Source organism: Rhipicephalus microplus, chromosome 3 (assembly GCF_043290135.1).
Source record: "Rhipicephalus microplus isolate Deutch F79 chromosome 3, USDA_Rmic, whole genome shotgun sequence".
Lineage (NCBI taxonomy): Eukaryota > Metazoa > Arthropoda > Arachnida > Ixodida > Ixodidae > Rhipicephalus > Rhipicephalus microplus.
In genome coordinates, this window is record NC_134702.1 from 162,543,778 (window position 1) to 162,566,350 (window position 22,573).

The 22,573-nt window shown below is 44.8% G+C and overlaps 1 protein-coding gene across 13 annotated transcripts in view; it reads left to right on the plus strand.

Moving 5' to 3' along the window:
* Window positions 1-2,077: 2,077 nt before the first annotated feature.
* Window positions 2,078-22,573, plus strand: part of LOC119170446 (uncharacterized) — a 270,210-nt gene continuing 249,714 nt past the window's right edge. For 3 of the 13 annotated variants that reach the window (XM_075890402.1, XM_075890403.1, XM_075890404.1), the window contains exons 1-2: window positions 2,080-3,063; window positions 16,525-16,718. In XM_075890402.1, coding sequence (XP_075746517.1) covers window positions 2,938-3,063; window positions 16,525-16,718 — 320 coding nt within the window. In that variant the 5' untranslated portion in view covers window positions 2,080-2,937. Of the gene's footprint in view, window positions 3,064-3,122; window positions 3,304-16,521; window positions 16,719-22,573 lie in introns of those variants that run through there. The other 10 variants (XM_075890405.1, XM_075890409.1, XR_012894399.1 and 7 more) reach the window with 9 other exon arrangements.

Below are 22,573 nucleotides of genomic sequence, written 5' to 3' on the forward strand. Positions count from 1 at the left end.
TTAACGTGGTTTGTTCGGAGGAAACGGTGCCAATGATTAATCCAGATGTAGGGGTCGTGTCGAGGTTTGGACGACGAGTAGAAATCCGCTCTCTCCGCAGCTCGTCAAAACTCTGACAGTGCTGAATAAGCTGGGCGACGGTTTGCGGGTTTTTTGCAACGAGCATGTGAAAGGCATCGTCCTCGATACCTTTCATGATGTGCCGTATTTTGTCAGTGTCAGACATTTCTGAATCGATACGACGGCAGAGGTCCAAAACATCCTCAATATACGAGGTAAAGGTCTCGCCTGAGCGCTGTGAGGGGCAGCGCAGGCGCTGTTCGGCGCGTAGCATGCGAACAGCTGGTCGGCCAAAGACTTCTGCGAAGCGCGTCTTGAAAGTAGGCCAGGAGGGTATTTCTGCTTTGTAGTTGGTAAACCACAGTTCTGCCACACCCGCGAGATAGAAATTGAGGTAAGCGAGCTTGTCTGTGTCATCCCACTTATTGTGGGCACTTACCGCTTCATACTGCGACAGCCAGTCTTCGGCGTCTTGGTCGTGGGTCGCGTTAAAAATCACTGGATCTCGCTGTCGTGGCATTCCGGAACAGGTGACAGATGTGATTATCACTGCGGGGGCTGGGTCATGTTGTCAGGCATTGACGAGGCGAGGGGCTGAGGTAGAGTCCGGGAACGGAGTTCCCGCTTGAGACAACCAGCACTCTCCACCAAATGTAAGAATACTGCTAGACGCACGCCGGGGTAGAGCAACCGTTTATTGGGCCTAACAGCACGGAGACAGCAACCAGCGGTTGTTGTTGTTGTTTTCCTATTGTTAGTGGCGCATACCCACTGCGGGGGATTGGCCAAGAATCGAGGGGTTTCAACATTTACTGTTCATATTTGAAATGATGGAGGTTTAACAGAAAGATTACCGATAGCCTAGGAAAGTGTGGTGCTAAATGTAATGCATACAAATATTTACATAAACGAATTTATTCTCAGAATAGAGCATTAATCAGATTTTATACGTATATAATTATGTGAACCTGTTAGGATAATGAAACTGGTTAATTAGTCAACCTATTAGTTTCATCAATATAGTCCCGGACGGCCGCGCATACCGTCGCATTAGAGAAACCAAAAATGGAAGCTCCAAAAGACAAAATGACAGGCAGAGATAAGTCCATCCGCAGCAGCACGAGCCTCCACCACAACAAACGTCTTCTTCATCGTTCTTAGAGCCCGTATTTGTCACTACAATATATATATATTTCTGATGACGAGTCAGGTAGGCTTGCCCCCAACTCGCGAAAGAGTTGGTACACCACTGGCACCATGGTAAGTTACTGACATACAGGAGCAGAGTACCAAGTTTAATGTTACCTTCATGTACCATGTTACCTTCATGTATTATGGTACATGAACATGGTCCCTTGCTGAGAGCAGCAGTGTTGCAAGCTGTGCCAAAATTAAATTCTTTCCACAGAAATTAATGATGTGCTGCTGCATAGAGTGAAAAGGGGCTACGTCCTGCTCTTGTCCCAGGACTGCACTAAGTCTCACATGGGTAGCTTAATAAATGTAAACTGAATCGTATTGCAGTGATAGTTGGGTGAGTTAGTAAGGACGTGTAGTTATAAAATGGCGCAACAGAAAAGCACAAAAATAATAAAGAAGACGTGACACTGACACTTATCTTTGTGTCTTTTTGTCGTCAGTGTTGCATGTTTTTTCGTTGCACCGTTTCACGATGATGATGTATATTGGTTCCAAGGTATACGTTTTGGAATGTTGCTCAAGAAGCCAAGCCATTTAAAATTTTTGAGCCCCCTCTAGAGCTGTGGTCGCAAGTGTGCTATGTGGCCCAGAAGTTCTGCTGGGCTCAGCTGGTGGTTAATTCACAGAGTTCTAGTTGTTAAAAACACAGTTGAGCACAAATTCATTCATTTGTGTGGGCCCGCATATGCTTGACCTTCAATCGTGCTGGTCTTTTTTGAAAGCTTGAAAGCAAGTTATATGTGTTATATTATGCGAACTTATAATTTTCATTTGTGCTAGCGTTGGTATAGATGTTTGGAATTAGCTGCGATGAAATTTGCATGCATTTTAATAATGGCTGCGTGAGAAAGCCTGATTATTGATATTTTTTCCTGCTCGAACACAAGCAGTTTAACAAGCTAACGTTGCAAATTTAAAAAAAAAAAGCAAAAACGACTAAACAATTCTACACACAAGAATGGGCACAATCGACTACGAATATTTTAACTCTTTCAGATTTCCTGCCTATGGAGCTCCCGGGTCATTGTCGAGGCTGCGCAGATAGCACGCGAACAGGTGCCTTGTGTTAGCAAGCCCTCCGTGGCTTTGTCCGAGAAGGAACGCAGGTTCCTCGAAGGACTCGGTGCGGGCAGGTAGCTTTACCTTTCTGGTTCGGTTTCTTCTAGGTTTTTCTTTGCTGTTTTTCAGTGCCTTTGTATTTGTGTTGTTTGTTTTTGGTTTTCTTACTCATGTTCTGCTCTTGTGCCATGGTCACTGTCTCCTCTATATATTTTCGTGCTCTGCGCAATAAACTCAGTTGGAAGTTAGCGCTCGTGTCTTTCGTGTCCTTCTTGTCTCTGTGTCGTCGTTTTGTTCTCGCGCTATAACTATCGTCATGCCATACCAACTAGCCCAAGCTGCCACACCTCTAAGTTGCCCTTGCTTTTGGCAACGTCGCCTCGTCCAACCTGGCAACTCTGGAGCTTCTCAAATTTTGTTCTTAATTTTTATTTGTCCGTATGCACGTGGGTGTGAGACAAGACGTGCGTCGGCTTCGTTTCTTCGTTCCCGGGGTATGCATTGTTTATCGAGTAAGTTCGGCGCGTTGGAAGTTCTTTAGGCCCCGGCCGTCCCTGTTTGCTTTGGAATAGCTGTGCTCCTCACCATGTCATCATCAGGCAGGTGCACTTAGAACAAATGTTCGACGATTCAAAGGACTACGTAATATTCACTACACGCACCCTTCCACGCGCACACCGTAAAGTGTGTTTCGAGATGCGAGAGCTACACACATCTACGGCGGAAGCAGTTGACATTCCACAGGTGGGTACCACGTTGGATTACTTCGTTGCATTGTCCTGGACACAACGTATTCTTGACAGGTTTCCGAAGGATCTTGACTTGCGGCGCAAGAGGATCTCGGCTGTCGATCGCGGCCCGTTGTGGGCACCGTCCAAGTACAGCATTGTGTGTAGCAAACACTTCCGTGCGCGCGACTTCATGACTGGGATACAAGTGGTCAGTTGGGTGAAACCCAAGGCCGTTTTGTCACTTGCTTCTGAGGTCAGTGCTTTCACGCGTTGTCTGTTTGCTTCAGTCCACTGTTTTCATTTTGTTCGACACCGGCGTCGTGTCTACTTCGTCAGTGTTTGAAGATGCGGTTGGAAAATTCGGTGTTTTACGGGGGTATGCTCAAATATTGTATGTTCTTCCGCTGTTCTGCGAACTTCATACAGAGAATTAACCTTAAAGCGTTCTTTATTTCAAGCCTGACTGCGGCAGTTTTTTTGTTCTTTTAATGCAGTTTTGTGCAGATTGCTTGTCATGATTGTTGTGCCGTACAAATTATGAACCGCTTTCGCGGCGAAAAAGGCTGCGTCGTGCGTGCTTCAATCTAAAGCGGCACATTTACAGACATTACCAAACTAGCACCGACTGCATTATTCCCAATATGTTTTGTTCGAAATTTGCAGATAGCTGTCGAGGAAAGAGTGGTCGAAACTTACAGTTTGAACGCGGCTCAACCTGACAAAGATGCTGTGTTTCAATTTTTTTTTTCCGTGCGCATTTCATCTGATGCGTGTGACCACAATTTTTGCTACCAGTCATTACAATTGTTCGAAGTGGTTATAACTTGTCTCTTAAGTAGTTACACGTATCAGCTGTTTCAAGGTTAACGGGCTACCTCTGTGATGGGTTGGTTTGTAGAAATAGTGTATGGAGGGGAAAAATACTTGCTTGCGGAGTCCATCACACCCACCCATGCTTGTTTTCTTTCGTAAATGTTGGTTTTATTTCTTGAGCCTAGTGGTTTGTTTGTGCAAACTTCAAATACCAAAAATTCAGGGTATGGGGGTTGCCAGAGGTATCTGGGGTTCCACGCCGATAATTTGAGGGGCTCCAGCCCACCTGGTGACCGAGTAATACACGCAGAGATATGTACTCCCCCTCACGAATATTTATAAGCAGCCCACTTGGGTTAGGTAGCCCCTCTTGACCTATTTTGAATGTTAAGTACCATATAAATCGAAAATTCTTCGATAATCACTGTTATTTCTTTGCCAAAACTTGTCACAATAGGCCAAAGTAAATAACGTGTACTGATATGCATGTGTGTGTGAACGGGATATATACGGTGCCAAACATAGTGCCAAATGATGTAAGAAGGATACCCAAAAAAAAAAACATAAGACACTCGAACCCTAGGGACTATAGTTGTGTACAACTTCAGAAGTCTGCGGCATTTCATTCTCGAGGGCAGCTGCATGCAAGCCGGCAGCCTCGTACATGCACTTTAACGTCATGAGCCAGTTGACCGGTGGCCCTGCCTTTGTGGAACATTGCGGAGTACATAAGCAGCACTATATTTTTTTAGTCACGGAGGTGATCGGCTCCCACGCTTCGGTAGTTTGTGGGTGGCCTCGCTGGACTTCTCAAGTTGTATTTGACTATAGACAGCATCCTAAACTTTCCTTGCATGTTGTGAGAGTAAGAAAGGGAATACAATGCCATGCCTGCTTCTTTCCCTGACAAATGCTGAAATTCACGATTTAGCACGTTGACAAAAGATATCGCTCCACATGCCCTTTCCATCAGGGCCTCTTGAGAAGGTAGGATAAGCATTTATTTTGACAGTGGTTGTGCTCGTTTTGGACAGCCACCTCAAGTCAGGAGAGCTCAGTCGTTAGCTGTCTCGTTGGGCTTGCTAAATGAGGTTTGATAGCGGGACGTCTGAAAGTAATCAGGATGTTGATAATTGCCGCAGGCAAAGTCTTGGCACGCTAGTACAGCCGAGCCCCATGCATTGGCCAATATGCCAGATCTTGTCAGTGTTGGCGATGTCGCCAATGGGGTCAGGCGTACTTAGGGGAGTGCCATGTACCAGTGGTTTGTATGGGCAGTGCCAGTAGAAGTTGTAGATGTTCTGTTCATACTGCTATTTGAGGTGTGGTCCCAGATATTGCTGGCAAACTTTTAAATACGGAGCATTCCTTAGTGGCATGATGCCGCGCTGCGGCGTCGGCGGTGGCGCCGTCTACACTCTTACTGTGCATGATCACGTCTCGTGCTGGCCTAGGAAGACACCCACAAAACTGTCGCCTTCTTTGCCCTTTCTCGGCTCACAAGACCGGTGCAGGCAGCGTCTCCTAGTAAGAAACTGCTCATGTTGCACAAGCGTTCACTGGTCACTCCGTATATGTAGGCACTGGGTCGCCCGTTTGGGTTCAGTCAAGGGCGTCTCCACTTGGCTCTCGCTTGACATTGAAGGCAACGCTTATCTTTCATTCAATAAATAAGCGTAAGAATGACGAAATAACAATTAATTTACGCATTCCCAAACCATACCTAATTACGCAACATTCATGCGATACCCCCACCACTCTGCGACACATTTACTTGAGTTCCCCCCTTGGGAATATGGGGGCAGCATTTTTTTAATAGTATTTCAGATCCTTGCATGTATTGTGTATTGTATCCTGGTTTCTCTGGGCTGTACAGATAGTTGTAGTTAATGTCCGCTTTGTGTCCTTCCTGATTAAAAACAAACAAACAAATTCACGCTAAAGGCCAACTGGAGCTAAATTTCAGTCTGTGTAATAATCCTTGTTTTGGGTAATGTAATATATAATGAAGCTTGCACGCAAAATGTTATGTTTAAACTATAATGGGAAGAGTTCGAAACTCATGGCATACATATAATCATTTTTGATAATCAAAGTGAAAAAAGACATCGCCACTATCACTTGCCAAAAAGGATGCATGAGAAAAGTGTAACCTGGAACGTGGTACTCCTTGGCATGGTTTCCAAGATGAGGTGTCAAGGCCCATGTTTTAGCAACACTCATCTACTTCAGCGCTGTTTAAAAGCTACTAACAAGAACACTGTACCAATAGGAGCATTGCGGCTTTGACAAATTAGTTTCAGTGTTACACTACTAGTTACTTATAGATAAGTTTTAACAAGATGAACGGTGCCATTAGGAGCACAGCGGCCTTGACAAGTTTGTTTCAGTGATACAGTACTAGTTACATTTAGATAACAGTTTTAGCTAGATGAACTTTCGTTGCAGTTGGCCACCATTTTAATGGCGGGCATTGCAGCCACTTCACAGTAGGCGGTGCATAGCCACCCAAATCTTCAACTTTCGTGCGCAAGCGCTGACTTTTTGGTGCGTCAGCGCCGTACGACGGAGCCAAGTTGCTAACAGAGCGAGAGTAAGCACATGCCCACGAGGCGTGCTCAGCTGGGTCCTTCTGTCTGCTTGGCTGTTTCTTCGTGAGAACATCGCCCTGCATTAACTCACATGAGACGATCTACATTTGTCAGCTTATCTCATGCGCGGGGGCATGCGACGTATCTGCGGATTTCATTTTCTCGGTTGCTTGCTCATCTTCAGAATATAACATTCGAACAAGATGCGTAGCCTGTTCGTCTAAAGTGAGTTAATGAAGGACGACGTTCTCACGACAGAACAGCCAAGCAGACGACGGGTCCAGCTTAGCGTGCTTCGTGGGTATGCTCATACTCTCGCCCTTTTTGCAATTTGGCTCTGTCGTATGGTGCTGACGCACAAAAAAGTCTGCGATCGTGCACCATTGTTAAAGATTTGGGTGGCCGTACATTCGTTTATTTCGTCTCACGTTTGTTGCATGATTGCTCTCCTTTGCAGTGTGGCACAGCAACTGATTCTGATACAGGCTCGTTGAAACCTAAGACAGACCCTGTGAGTTGCATTAGGTGTCAAAAAGAGAATGCTAGGTCAGATTGCCCCGGTGCCTGTGCTCTGTGTTGGCACTCTTCACTTAGGTTACACCGGTACATCGAGCTTAATTACTTGAGTGACTACACTGCTTTCAGTCAGTGAGATGACTAATTTAGAGTGACAGTTAATCTGTGCCGTATTCTTTTAGCCGTAGTGCATATTTGTAGGCATCATAAGAATGCAGATTCATAATTGTTGTTTCTACAGTAAGAACAATTCATACCATGCCATTTTATTGCTCCATCGCATGTTTTACCTTGAGTGTAACGTCGTGGTATTACCTTGAATTTTTCTTTCGTGCTCCTGGAGATGCTAATTAGATGCACAAGAAGCCAGAAGGGCCATTGTACATTACATGCAGTGGAGGAATTTCTACTTGGTCTTTGATTTGATGTAGTGGCTGCTTGTTGTATGGTCAGTCAAGAGGCTCCAGATTTTTTTAACGTGATAGGGTTAAAGAGCTTGCTTTGAAGAAATTCTAGTGCCTGTGTCGGCGTCATGGTTGGGACCGAAAAATCATCATATGCGTGACCGGAAAATCGAGAATGATGTGAATCAAGTGATTAAATGATGAAAAACCCTGGAGTAAAGCGGGGACTGAACCACGGTTGTTAGGGTCTGAGCGGGGATCGAACCTGGGTCGTTTGCGTGGCAAGTAAATGTTCTACCAAACGGCCACACCTCTGCTTGTGAAACTAGTGAAAACAACTTTATCTGCTTAAAAATGCAGTAAAAGTAGCTTTCATGCTTCACAAACACACTCGTCTTGTATACATACTTTACGATGCAACATAAAATATTCCAGTAATATTGCTTGGTACAAGCGTCCATTGCCAACTGGCGTTAGAATATACGATTATCATAATGGCCTCTGCTTGAAAGCTGGTACCTCACTACAAAAGGCACACACACTACTACGCCTATTTCCTTAAGGCCACGTATAGTGAGTGCATAGCAAATTCGAAAAGGTTTCATGCACTAAGTGTTTGAAACGCGCACTAGAAACAGGATGTCGCTGTCGCATTTAACTTTCAAAGATGAAGCTTTGGGGTTTCCCAATTTTTTACACCCCCCAGAGGAGCTCGGCAATTCGTAGAGTAAACCGCAGTGATCAGGTTTTCTGAATATTACAGTGCTGTACCAAAGCCACCTAGAACAGGTTATGGCCTGCGCACTCCCTCCGTTACGTCACGCACCTTGCCCGAGTGGGCCACGCCTCGCGAAAAAGTTTGTCTGCTAGCTGTGCAGGCTCTACTCACTTTCATGCACAAGATGTGTGTGGGGTTGCCTTCCACTGGTCGCAGAGTGCTAATCACATATATGTACTTTTCTGCCAAGCGTGCAGATATAAATTTGAGGGCAAGTTATGTCAAACTAAGACATGCTAAAAGAAGCTTTCTTTATTGTGCCCGAAAGCCGTAGCGTTAGAAGTGTGCCAGAATATGATATGGCGCATTTCGATTTCCTTGAATGAAAAGAAATAAACTACGATCCAATATATTTCATTTATTCTAACGTGAATCTTCAAGACGTTGAAGGTAGCTTAAGGGGAGACGCTCCTCGAAAAAGTTTTTTTTTTATTTCTAGTAATAGAGACTTGAAAAGTTTGTTAATAGTATAGTTTTTCATGCAGATTTCAAATATGCAATAATTTTTTGTGTAGCTGCTATAATTATTGAGTTATGCCATAAACAATAGCAAAAAGTTATATTTTTTGCGGGCACTCTTTTATGTACTAAACTTTCAGTAAAAGCACTGTGTCTGATCTTATTTGACTCTTGGTAGATTTAAAAGTGCAAATATCTATATAGATATGTCACAGAAATATTGGAACCAAGAAAAAAAAATTGTATTGAATGACTTATTATTTTCAATCTCCCTTGAAACAATAAGCTAATATTTTCACAACTAATGCTGGTAGGCATTGCAATTTAGAGTAGATATTTGCATTCTGCATGTGTTGAAGAATCTGTGTGCCAAGTTTCGTTACTATACAATAAATATAAGTTTCTAAAAGGCTGCCCGGAAAACGTGAAACTGTCAGAAAAAATGAAAATGAGAAAAACAAGTTTGAAAGTTCGCAAAGTTGGCATTTATTAGGAAATCATTCTTTTTGCATCAAATTGGGGCACAATGAAAAGTACCTTGCCTTGAATGCACTGCAAGTGTCTAGAAGTCCCCTGCACCATAGCTTGGTCCTTCACGGCCCTTGCGGTTAGTGTCCTCAACACGAGCTCTCTTCGCTGTGTTGTGACAGTGTGCCCTCGCTTTTGCAGTTTGCTTCAGGTTCATCTTCCTGATGCGCATGACGTCACAGTGGTCACCATGTGTGGCCAGATCTTGTGAGGGGAGAATTCCAATGCCTTCGAGCACTTCTTCAAAGCCCCTGTGGCCTCTGTTGTACCAGAGTACAGCAAGAGCGGTGGCTGTCTCCACAGTTGTTCTGGAGGCGAACTTTGTTTTTGGACATAGCAGCCATATCTTGCTGTTCAGCGATTCGGCTGCATTCTGTGTCTTGCCATGAAGGCACCGAATAAGGAGTTTCTCCTCTGTAAGGCGCTTGTAGATAGGCATAATTGCCAATCCTTGGGCCTTCGTCAACAGTGGGGTGTGGCGTGGTGCAGGCTCCCCCAGTGCTTCCGCACGCTTGTGCTTGCACCACGAATTTGGTCCCGCGGGGCAAAAGCTGTGGCTACTGGCACCATCACTGGAGCAGCAATGAAAATATGATGCCCATATGGCAGTGTACATATTTTGGACACTGTCCTTGTTGCTCGTGATGGCGATCTTGTAATATGTTTGTAGTTTTATTATTGTCGCATCTTTCAGTTTTTCGCCTCGTGGCAGTGGCGTTGCCAATTTCCGTAGGGCAGTTCCCAAGCGCTTTGCAACGTGGTTCATGCATTCTTCTTTGTCAATGGGGGTGTCACAGTATACATTTGCCTCGCAGACTGCAGTGTAGGCCTTGCTGTCACCATCACTTAGGAAGCTGGTGAATCGCAGTGGAGTTTCATAAGACAAGGTCCTCTGCCATATATTGACAGCTGCCGCAGGTTCCATTGCATGGGATGAGCAGTCAGTGTTTTTTTGGCAAACTGGAAGATGAAAAGCTCGCCATATCTCTTCATCCTCCCCAAGGTCCCTGTGTATACTGCAAGCATGGCAGTAGTTCGAAAGAACTTCAAAATCGAGGCAGAGCCCCGTGTCCAGGGACACGACTGTGCCCACTCCATTGTGGCTTTTATGACCTCTTTTCTGCCAGGTGCCATCAAACATGACTGGCACATCTCTGCCGCTGACTGCATCCTTCGTGATGTTTCGTGCCTGGTGCAAGTTTTTGCTCACTGCCGTCATCGCCGCACCATGGAGCTTCTTGCAAATGCTGTTGAATGTCTTGTGATGCATCGGGCTCGGAAGACCGAGAATCGCACAAAATCGTGAAAGTTGGTCGTGGCCTGCGCCTATAGCGCGTGCTGCCAGAACTGCCTTCACGTTTACAGCAAAGCTGTCACGCGAGCTGCCGCTGTCAAAACGAGCGCTCGTTCCTTGGTCTCCGGCTGAAGCAGTACGTCTCGACGTGTGCGTGAACGAAAGTGCAGATTCAGGGCAATCAGAATTTTGACAGCACAGTTCGAGGAATGCCGAAAGTCCTTTGCGCTTTCCAGCTGCCTCTCGCACGCCGAGCTTCCGTTCGCGGCAGGTTGGGCATTGCGCACCCGCCACAAGTGCCGTCAGCGCATCGATTTCGCAAAGCAGCATGTTCGCAGTAGCAGCATCTACCGGTCTATGTTCACTCTCGAAGAATCCAATCTTCCTTTGGGATGCACTGACGAATTCCACGGCAGCGGCTATTTCACAACCACTGTCGCAGGGTTCGGTGACGGTGTTAGGCCTATCCGAAGTCGGAGCGTCGGGGCGTTGGTCGGGGGCGACATCGTCGTTCGCTGTCGCTTTGCGAAGCGTCTGACGCCGTTTCCCTCGATACTTGTGGCGAGTTCTGAACTTTCGATTATCTGAACTGCACTTCTTCGGGCTTGCCATGACGCAAAAATGCAGAGAAACACAGAAAAACTCGATCGCGATGTCCGAGACTTCGCTCTTTTGCCGGAGAGATAGGAGGGGGAGGAGTGTGGAGCGCACCGCCGTCCAATGGCGGCCTCGCGCTGTGTGCCGCGATATACAAAACGCGTGACGTACGCGTTGTTTTTCTCATTTTTTGTTTATTCTGCGTGAAGGCATGAGACTGGCTACTAGTGGATTATGAAGGATACGGCCTTCGCAGCATGCGTGCACGATTGCAAATGGCGGCCAACGCGTCGTTTTCGCGACAGGACGACGCGAACTTCGCCGTTTTTCGCGACTTTCGCGCATTTCTCGCGTCACCGCTGCCCACTTGGAAGCATTTTTTGATAATTTCTCGTGCGAATTTCAGCTTGATATTTTCAGAAGTACTAGATTATAGTCCAAGGATGCCAATACAGCCGGAAAAAAAAAAGCGAAAATTTTACGGAAAACTGCGACTTTTCGACCCGCGTCTCCCCTTAATTGAGCGTTTTCAGTTTTCTCTTCAGTGTTGCGCCCTTCTTTGCCGCCGTTAACTTGTTGGTTTTCATTTGGATGTAGTTTTTCAGTAAGGTGTTGGCGGCTGCCCACAAGATGTTGTGAAGCACTGTTTCTGGATGATGTCCTTTGCAACAAATGTCCAAATCTTCATTGTCAATTAAAAGATGCTTCACCACACTGAGAAGAAGCTGCCTTTGGTGCCGTGCTGCATGAAACCGGGCGGTGTTCTCTTTCGAGGTCAGCTTTTCTAGCACGATTTGTGTGTGCAGAACAGCTCTTATTACTACTTGTTGGGGAAATTTTAGGGCCCCTCTTGTGAGGCCTTCGATTAGCATATCATCAACCATTGGTATATCCCTATCTTGTCTCGTAATGTTGGCCGCACAATCTTCACAGGGAATTTTCCTGAGAGCGGCTTGGGCGCAGTAATCTGCAACATACACTATTGCAGGCAAGCTTTCCTTTTTTGATTTCACGTCCTCTTCAGTCAACTTGATGCCATATTCTTCTATCACTTTGGCTGCATCAAACACAATACTGCTAGGTTGGGAAAAACCAGCGAGTTCTGAAGCCTCAGTTTTGCTTCTGATTCAAATATTTGTTGGACGGAAATATGGTAGTTGGATCCACATAGCCGACGGTAACGACCAAACCTCTCCTCGAGGCTGTCTGTCTGAAACTTTGCAAGCAAGGCATATTCAAAACCTAGCTTCTCCAGGCAATACCAACTGACTTCGATCAAGGAGTACGACGTGAGACGTAGCGCCGAGTGCGTCTCCGTGGTTAACAGTCCTGCACGGCCAGGGTCAATCTTAAAGTTTTTCCAAGTGTCCAGCCACTCTACAAATGCATTAAGAAACTGCAGCTGCATGTCCTCCATACTTCTTACGGGTGCTTGAAGAGGATTTCTTAGGTGCTTGCCTTTCAATGGTGTTTAAGTGTTCACAACGCACCACCACTTGTGTATTAATTCAATAAATTCAGCAGTTTCTCGGGCACAACTCAAACCAAGCTTTGCACCATAAATTTTTAGTGCTTCTGCAATAAATGGACTGATGACTTTCAGTGCTAGCTTCACGTTTTGTCTTTCGATGTTAGAGGGGTTCAAAGCCTTATAAGTAAGTCGGTATCCAAGCTTCGAGAGATTGTGTTGCTCGGAAGCATACAGTTCACGAAGTGTCTCAAATGTTGCTTTCTTCACTTGCACCTGTGATGTCGTACTCGAAAATTCGGGATAAAAAATGGAACAGCCTTCATTTTTCTGGTTCAACCAGTTGTTACGGATGCACTTTAATAAATGCACGGTATCGACAATAAAAAATAGCGGCCTTGAATTGTCTGCTGGATGTGGGTACACAATGTCTATTGTGTTGTTTTTTGAAAACAATGACATTACTTTTCGGTTCACAGCATTGTTATCAGTGATAACGGAAATTACTGTAAGTCCCGCTTTTTCAAGACCCAAAATTACTTTTTTCAGGATGTCGTGCAAATGGCTGGCTTCAATGCTGAAAACAGGAAGGATGTGTACCACAACTTTGTGCGCAGAAAGCAATGAATTTGTCATGAACACGTGTGCTGTTTTTGCCGCTTCAGAGGAATTCGATGCCGTCCCTGTTAATGAGCCACCCTTATACTCAAAATATTGCTGGGTGTGGATTTTATCTAACATGAGCGTTACGACTCTTTCGTGCGGCTTTAGAAGGCTCACTTTTTTTGTAATGTACTGCAAAAAGCCTTCATCGCTTTGTTTGTTTGCAGGACTTGCATTGTACTTGCTGCACAGCCTTAATATTGTGGAAGGATGAGGTAACATTAATTTCCCAGTGTTGCGAACGAATTTGTATGCGTGAGGAGAGATTGTATGAAAAATGCTAGCTAATATAAGAAGATCTGAAGAATATCTCATAGCTCCTCGCTCTTTAAGTAGAAGGTGCAACTGTTCCTTCATAAACTCGAGCGCTTCTACTTTCTCTTCTGGTAGGAGGTCACCATCAGACAGGTCATCAAAAATAGAAAAAATAATGTGGAAGCAGGCTTTAAATTTTTCTTCTTTTTCGCAGACGTCTAGAGCATTGAAATGCTCCACACTTTCAAAAATAGTGTGCAAGCTCCGAATGTCCTCTAGTTTTTCAGGAATGGGAACATCAGCAATGTGCAGCTTCATCTTTTTCCAGTAGGCAGAAATGTGCAATTCATCGGAAACAACCACAGAACGTTCCACCTCTGGAGGTAGTGTGTTACTCTGAATTTGCAGAAACATAACTGCAGCTTCCGTGCTGCTCACTATCCAATAGTCCGACAACTTAAGTTATGAGAGTTGTGACACGAGCTGCTCGAAAGATGCCACTCTATTCTTGCGTTCCTCCTCTTCGTGCGAAACAAGCAACATTTGAATGCCCTTTTGTAGCTGGTCTGCCTCACGGTGCTTCCGTTTTGCGTCAGGCTCCTTGCGAACGGGAGCACAGTCGGATAGGTAAGCGGGGCTGTTCGGAAACATCGTCGGCACTGCATGTTCAGTTAGTCGAGTAAGGCTCATCGGAACTTCTATAGTCTTTCCGTTGCTATCCGTGTAAGTGGTGGTAATCCTCAAATACTCTGCTTTGAAATGAAGTTCGCAGACCTGTGATATGCAAAAGCAAAAAGAATGTTTTAAAATATTTTAGCTACATTTTATATATGTTTTTCTGCCTGATTACATTCTAGAACGTTATAATTAGCGAGGATTGAGATCTGGAGCGACGCTGCTCCGTAATGCACTGCACTAGCACAGATCTGCGACACAGAATTCGCTTTATGTGAAGGTTTGTCGGTAAAAATTTTAAATTCTTACGTTCGGATCACGCAGAGTGTCGATGTTGACGTCCTTGCGACGAATAGCACGTTTCCATTTTATCCTGCGGTCGTCTCTAGGGAAGGAGAACAAGCGGACCTTCGGTCCACCGTCATAATTTCCACGACAGTTCGGCACGCAGCAACGACCCATCCTGTGAACTTCCTGGTAATTTCACGCGAACAAACTTCACTGCTTGGACTCCAAATTACACAGCCAGGGCCAAAACTTGCACATATCTCCGAAGAACGTCCACCAGCACTATTTCAAAATTCTTGTGCAGCGTAGCACCTCGCTTTGCCAGGGTCAAACAAGTTCTAACAGGCTCGCCCTAACGAAGGGAGTCACTGAGCCTGCATTCCCCAACCGGTCCTCACAATGCCCACCAGTTCGTCGGGCTAGGTGTGCTGACGTCAGACAAGGAAACGAAGGGAGTGAAGGGGCCTTGCAAATTCTAGGAGGCGCTGGCTGTACGCGCGCAAACCCTCCATTAAAAAAAAAAAGATTCCTACGCGCTTTTCCTATGCCTGACCAATACTCCTTTCATGTGCAGGGACGCGAAGTCACTGATCAGCGACTTGATGTGGCACGCAGAACATCGATTGGTCTAAACCACTCCCGATGACGAGCTATGCCTCCCCCCCCCCTCCCTGTGAAAGAGAAGGGTGGTGAGGCCATGCGAAAATTTGAAATCAGCTCCAACCGATTTTCTAACCCTTGTAACTTCCTTATATATCACGTAGTAGTGAAATTCTTGTGGTAGCATCTTCACAAAGCAAAAGTGCACATATTTCTCTTTATAACAATATTTAAACCTTGGGGTTATTGACTGGCTTTTTAAAAGGGTACTGGTACAAAAATTGCAGAGTGCTGTTTTTTGGCAGTGAAAGACCAAGCCTTCAAAGCCTAGGAAATCTACTGCTAAGTGTGAGTGCACCTTAAAAAAGTAATTATATTTTTGTTTTTAAAAGCTAGTTTTGGCTCCTACTGTACCCTGACATCACAGCAAAGTACAAGTTTCTTGTCACGTGCTCACGCCATATATTGTAACGTCGTCATGGCTACTTTGCGTTGGGCTCTGTTGATGATGCACAAGCAGCTATTTTGAATGTTTTGGTGATGTGCAAGTCGCTATTTTGGAAGTTTTCGTACCTGAGGTTATCGCAACTAGCCATCCTGTTGCGGGGAGTCACCAAAATTAGCAGTGTTGCACGCTGTCATGGCAGTTTCGATGTCTGTACATTCCCTATAGGAAAATTAGGTTTAATATAAAAATAAAATATCACTATTTGCTGAGCTTCATACTTGCTCATAGCCGCTTCTGTGTCTCAATTTGCATAACTGAGTAAACTTGGCTTCCAAAAAAAAAAAAAAATAAAAGGTGTCAGTACCGCTTTAAGGATTTTGTATGGAGTTTGCTTTGAGGAAGGACAAGGGAACTGCCAAATGAAAATGAACAATGCTGTTTGTCAGTTTCCATCGCATCTATCACGTATGATGTCGTCTGGCTCAAATTGTTTCAGCCAGAGGGATAGACTCGTGAAGGGGGACACCTTGTGGGGCACAAATGTACAACCTGCCCTGCCGCCGTGGTCTAGTGGCTAAGGTACTCGGCTGCTGACCCGCAGGTCGCGGGATCGAATCCCGCCTGTGGTGGCGACACTTTCGATTGAGGTGAAAATGTTGTAGGCCCATGTGCTCAGATTTGGGTGCACGTTTAAGAACTCCAGGTGGTCAAAATTTCTGGAGCCCTCCACTATGGTGCGTCTCATAATCATATGGTGGTTTTGGGACTTTAAACCCCACATATCAATCAACTAAAGTACAACCTTCATTGCACATGCACAGCAAACAATTACCCACAAAGGAATAAAGCTAACAACAAACATATAGTTCCCCAAAAAGAAAGACTGTGCACATCCTAGCATTCGAGACTCCTACGCGCGTCCCTATGGTCCCACTTAGCAACTAATGTCTCTAGAATGAATGTCTTAGAACTAATGTCTCTATAAGGTGTTGGTGGCTGACGCTGGAGGGGTGCTCATTGCGCCTGTCCATGCTGTTGATTTTGCTAGTGTACTCCGTCAACGAGCCGACGTACACGACACCGTTTCCATACAGTAGTGGAGCTCATGGTGCCAGCAGGATCTCGGGGCACCTACAAGACTGCTCTGGCCCGTGTGCCGTGGACATGGCAGGCGGGTGTCCGCGAGCCTGGGCTTGCTCGAGGTCCGTGGCGTGACGCTGACCTGTTCTGGCCACTCACTACACCCCTTGCCAGCTGGACGACCGGAGCACGAAGACAGTAGCCCCTTGAGGTACAATTTTTGGCGGCTCTCGAAGCGTTCCCGTCCTGGGACAGTATCGAGGCTGCAACTACCACCCACCGTCTTTTCCGTCGTTTTCTGCCACCTTCCCTCGTGCGCGCGCTTCTCTATTTTTTTCTTTCAATTTGTTCTCTTTCTAGTGTGCTTTGCCTCTTTCTTTTTTTTTCTTTTTTTTTGCTCTTTTTCTTGTCATCCCTGACAATGGCCTCCCACTTTTTGAGTTTTTGGCCGCTAAAAACTGCATTCTCAAAGGTCACCATGCGATACATCCCTTCGCTGCGTTTCACCGCCCCGACACTTCACTGCATCATCACCGCACTTCCTTGCACTACACCACACGTTTTTCCACTACACCACATTTCGCTGCACATCATCAACACTTCAGTGGACGTCCCGGACACTTCACTGTGTTTCATTCTCCTTTCTCTGCAATGTCATACACAACCCAAATATTCAAAGGAATACCAATCATTTGCTCTGGTAGACATGTTATTGCCCAATTTAGCTCTGTTACACTCAATTAATCATTATCGTTGTAAGAAAAAATAGGTTTTGAACTATACACTGGAAAAAAAAAGAAACTGCCTGATGACTTTCCACAACAGATCACATACCATCTGTCTCAAGTTCACAACCAACCAAGCTGTTTACAAACTACTTAATTTCATTGTCCATAGTCTCGACTCCTTAATAAGCAACCGCTCATTCACCTGAACGCTCATGTTATAGCGCTCTATACCAAACGAATGGTAGATTTCACTGGCTCACAAGACCCATTTAAGGAAGACGTCTTGAAGCGTGTTCTGTGCGACGCGTGTCTACACGCCCGCATGAGAACATCAAAACGCTCAGCGCACTTCCAATACGTGACGCTGGAGTTGTTCAATCTGATGGCAAGGTGTTGCCTCCATGTACGTCTAGACTGAAGCATCCGAACAACGCCTTTCTGCACAAGAACTTCTTCGCATGGCTCATGAGATTGTACCATACAAATACATTTATGTGAAGAGGCTTGGGCAACCCTAGACACCACACAAAACGAATCAGGTTCTTCCCTTCTCACACAGTCATGTCCTTGCCCTTGCCAACTTGTGCCATCCTCAAAGACTGTGGCTGTGCCGTGAGGCCACGGCAAGGCTCAAGACTAACATTACAGAGAGAATCTGTCTCAGTCATGCAAAAACTGTTTTCAGCAGACAAATCTGCCCCTGTATTGCACTCCTTGCAGTCAAACTTTATATCTTTACCTCTGGCCAGCTTAAACCGCAGCTGCAAATCTTCATATTCAAGTTCTTTCTGCGCTTTTTTTTTTGAGCCTTTTAACTTCAAGCCTACCCTTCTTTTCACTCGTCTCCTGTTTCATCAGCTGCTGTCTAGCTTCTGCAATGCTGTTAGAAACAAGTAACTGCAGTTTCTCGTCTATAATCTCCATTTTCCTCATCAAGTTAATATAAGCATGCTCATCTGCTCCTTAGCTTTCTCCGCTTGCTCTATTGCAGTCTCCTATGCCTTAGCACGTTCTTCTGTCAGTCTGTTTTGCTCCTGGCGGTAAAGCTCAATAATGCCTGCCGTAGACAAACCTGTGGCATGTCCAGCTGCCAGTAACCGTTCAAGGTCCATCCCGCCCCTCAAAACAGTCCAGGGCACGTGACGAATTCAAATTAATCCTGGGCAGAATCGTCAAACGTCACTTATAAGGTCTCCCGGCTCGGTTTGTTTGAGCAAGCGGAATGGGCGCAAGAAGAGGGTACACAGGTTAATTGCACGATAGGGCAGCTGCGCGACCGATAGCCGTCACCTTCCAATCTGGTGTTCATATAGATGCGTACTGACTTGGAAAAGGGGACACACGTATGACGTTACTGCAATGCGAAGTAGTACAGTAAAACCTCATTAGTTTGAAGTGCCTCCTAATTTGAAGGATTTCTGCAGTCCCGTATTTTCCAATTTGAAGCAGCGGCTGGCACCAGTCCAATTTGAAAACTTTGGGTGCCATGTGCCAGTTCCAGACACCAATTTCACCACGAATCTACGGCAACGACGGCCAATAATTGCCACAAGGCAATGGAACGTATCGATACTAATGAGTGGCAGCAGAAGCACCCCAGTCTCGCTACTTCTAGCGAAAAAATAGAAAGAAAAAAAAAAAACAATTTCGTGGTCAACCAAAACGTGCGCCTGCTGAAAGTGAACCGTGCTTCACTGCAACACAGCGGCCACACGCGGGCAGCTTATTGCATGTTTCTCGCAACCTCAGCGAGTCATGGTTTACCCATTCTTTCTGGGATTGTAAAGCAATTAATAGAGAACAGTTTAGCGGGAATCGCAATGTATGCGAACGTCCGATTGCCGGTTGCTCCAGCAATTCGCGTCTTTGCACTGCTGGTGGAGTTTTTGCCAGCAACACCTACTTCGAAAGTTTTAAAGATCATTTTTTCCAGCCAAAACACATTGTGAGCTGCGTCATACTGGCCATTAATAAATTCATTATTATAACACAAAGTGTGTGTGAGTGGTCGCATCATGATGTGCTGATAAGCGAGGAGCAGACGACATGCTGCGTGCTTGTCACTACTGTGTTGCAGGGAAGATGTCTTGTTTTCTGCAGGTCCACATTTCAGTCGATCATGACCGCGTTTTCTTCTTCTTTTTTTTTGGCGGCAGCAGTAAAGCCATCCTTCCTCTATGTTCGCGGCAAAATAAAGACCAGGTATTGCTGGAAAACATAACCTTTAGAGCCCCAAGCTAGCCAGCAGAGCAAACTACGAGCACCGATTACTTCGAATAGTTCCAAGTTTCTTGCATCCCACTTTTTGTATGTTCTGTTAATTCGAAAACCTGCTTAATTCGAAGCTTTCTCGTCGCCCCAGTGACTTCGAATTAACGAGGTTTTGCTGTACTTAGTGTGTGGATTTTTGCCTGTGTATATGCTTTCTTGTATTAGCTACCCGTATCGTTCAGGGGAATGAAGTGTGTTTTTGTGCAGGGTCCCCCCCTTCTTGCATCCATTCTGCTTGCTCAAACAAACCGAGCCGGGTCACATTCTACATGACAGCATGTTTTATTGCTTTCATTTGGACTTTTTCGCTTTACACAAGGGCAACAACTTGGTGGCAACAAATAAGCCACTGGAATAGGCTCTATTGTACGGCACACGTCCATGCAGTCTTTCTTGAATGTTCCCAATTTACAGTTCCCTATTACACCCTACCTTGTTAACTAAAGGAACTTTGAACACTTGATTATCGATGTCAGAAGCAGTTGTAACTCATAAGTCACCCACCATGGTAGGGTATGATTCCCAGCCATGGTTGTCACATTTTGATGGGGGTAAAACAAACAAACACTCATGTGCTTAGATTTAGGTGCACATCAAGAACTTCTACAGGTTGAAGTTAAGAGTCCCCCACCATGACATGCCTCGTTCTCATATTGTGGTTTTGGCACATAAAATCCTAACAGTTAATATTATTATTATTAGTGTAATATTATTGGCATATAGGTACATAAATGAAGTATGCATTTCCCCCATTAAGTGTAATTGAAAAATTCAGTCTTGGGGACCTGCCAACACAATTGAGAAGCTCGCCTAATTTTTGAGACTCCAGCATTCTCCAGTAGTCTCACGCTTTTTTCCCCTTTTATCCCAGTTTCTGTTCAACCGCTAGAAGTGCATGTAATGCCCAGTTTTCAACCAGTTCATTTGTCTGCTCATAGACTCCAGAGGAATTTTTACCTACTGTGTACTTTTTTTTTTCCATGGAAATTGCAGTGCAGTGTTCATGAATTGAAACATGACAGTTTATGGTTAAAATGAACACAATTCCTGGCATCTTCATTTCGTATCACGTTATTGTTACTTCGACTCAAACGCTTACATCAGAGCCAACATTATCTTTAGTGGCCCGAATAATAACATGTGATGATTGTACATGCTCGTCACTATACAGTTTAACCTTACTTTGATGAATTCGCAGTGTGCCACAATTAGCACGTTATAACTGCTATTCTGCTATAGCCACAGCTGGCATTTACTGCAAATATGTGGTGTACTTAGTTAAAACAAATAGTGTGCAAAATGGCATGACCTCATACAGTGGCACATAACAATATTACAGACTTCCAGAGAAATGGAGGATAAGTCGTGCACTTAACTTTATTGCACTTCAAAATAACAAACCAGTCACTCACGCAGACTTTACTATGAAGTCTGTAATTGGATGTCGGTGCTCTTTCCTGATGCAAACAATGGCCCGCTTTGCTGCGGCTGCTATGTTCACGCCATCTTTGTCACACTTAGAGCGATGAAGTGGCCTGCCGTGTGCGACAAGAGGCAGGTGGGAAGGGCTTTTTGCGTGTGTTGCTGCAGGATGCTTGATAGGAGTTTCGTGCTGCTAAACACAGTGGTTCCATTGTGCAATATCTCACAACTGTCTTGTGCACTGTCGTGACATTGGCTTAAAGTGTTATTTCCTTACAAAGTTTGTCCGTGGCAGGCATATTTTGCCTTGTTGAAATGAGACTTAAAATACATCGGGTTATGGGAGGAGTTTCAAGTAGAATTGTGATTTGGTCGTTATATCCATTATTTCGTTATAGCAAATTGCGTTATAACTAGGCTTAGCAGCACTAGAAGTGTACATGCACTGTTTTAGTTCTAGAAGCTCTGCTTGTGGGTGTTCTTGCTTTTCACCCCTATCAATGTGCAGCTACTGTGGCCCGGAATCAAACCTGCACCATCTTGCTTTGCAAGACACTGTCATAGTTGCAAAGCCACCATAACGAGTCATGTGCACTATATACTCAGCAGGCTTAAATTTCTAGACAGTAAAGACTACTTAGCATTCGTAGCCTGCAACATCAAATTTGATACTGATATATTGGGTTTAACGTCCCAAAACCACCAAATGAAATTCCAAATGATCAAATTCTCAATCCCAAGAGCAGTTTAAGCCGACCACTAACAAAAACCTATCATCATCGTATACCACACAAGCCCTCTTCGTGCTCCTTTTTCTTTTCATCCTCTTCGTCATGTTTTGTTTGGCTCTCAGAACATGCGCCCTGATTGGTTCAATGTGGATTACAGTAACTGTGTTGGGTGGGAGAATGAGTGCATGAAGAGAAGAAAAAAAAAAGAGAAAGGAAAAATAGAGAAAAATGAAAGGCAAGAAGCATGAAAAAAGAAATAGATATAGAAAAAAACGGGCACATGAATACATAGAAGCAAGACGGAAAAAGGAAGAGGTAGATATAGAGAGGCGTAAATAAAAGGAAAAAACGGGTGGAGATAGAAAAACATAAACATTGAGAAAGAGACAGAAAAAAAAAATGAAGAAAATCAAGGCAAACTGCCTAGTCCACACCGACTTCAGGCTTGTCACCACTAATGCAGAGTTGCCTTAGTTTGTTATGCACTCTGTTCAGTTAGCATTCAGTGCCTTTCGTAGGGTTGCTAGTAAATACATTGTCTCCCAGTAACTAACATGTACAATGAGAGGATGTACTCCACTCGCATCAACCAAATCAGAACCAGAAAATTGTCTTTATACAGTGGAACTTCGACTATATGTTTCCCCGCTTCGCGACGATCCGCATTGTAGGACGAATCGGTTTTTTCCTGGCAAAATCCCCATAGAAATAATGTGTTAGAAACCCTGGTTATAAGACGTAGTTTTGTGCCAACCCTGTATCTTAACGACGACTCTCACATTCTGCCCCAAAGAAAAAGAAAACCTGTAGAAACTCGCATCAAGCGGCGAAATATGAACTTGGGTTTTGACAATTGTAAAAGTAGAAAGTTAGAATGTCTTTTTAGAATGGAATATTTATTCTCCTGGAAGTTC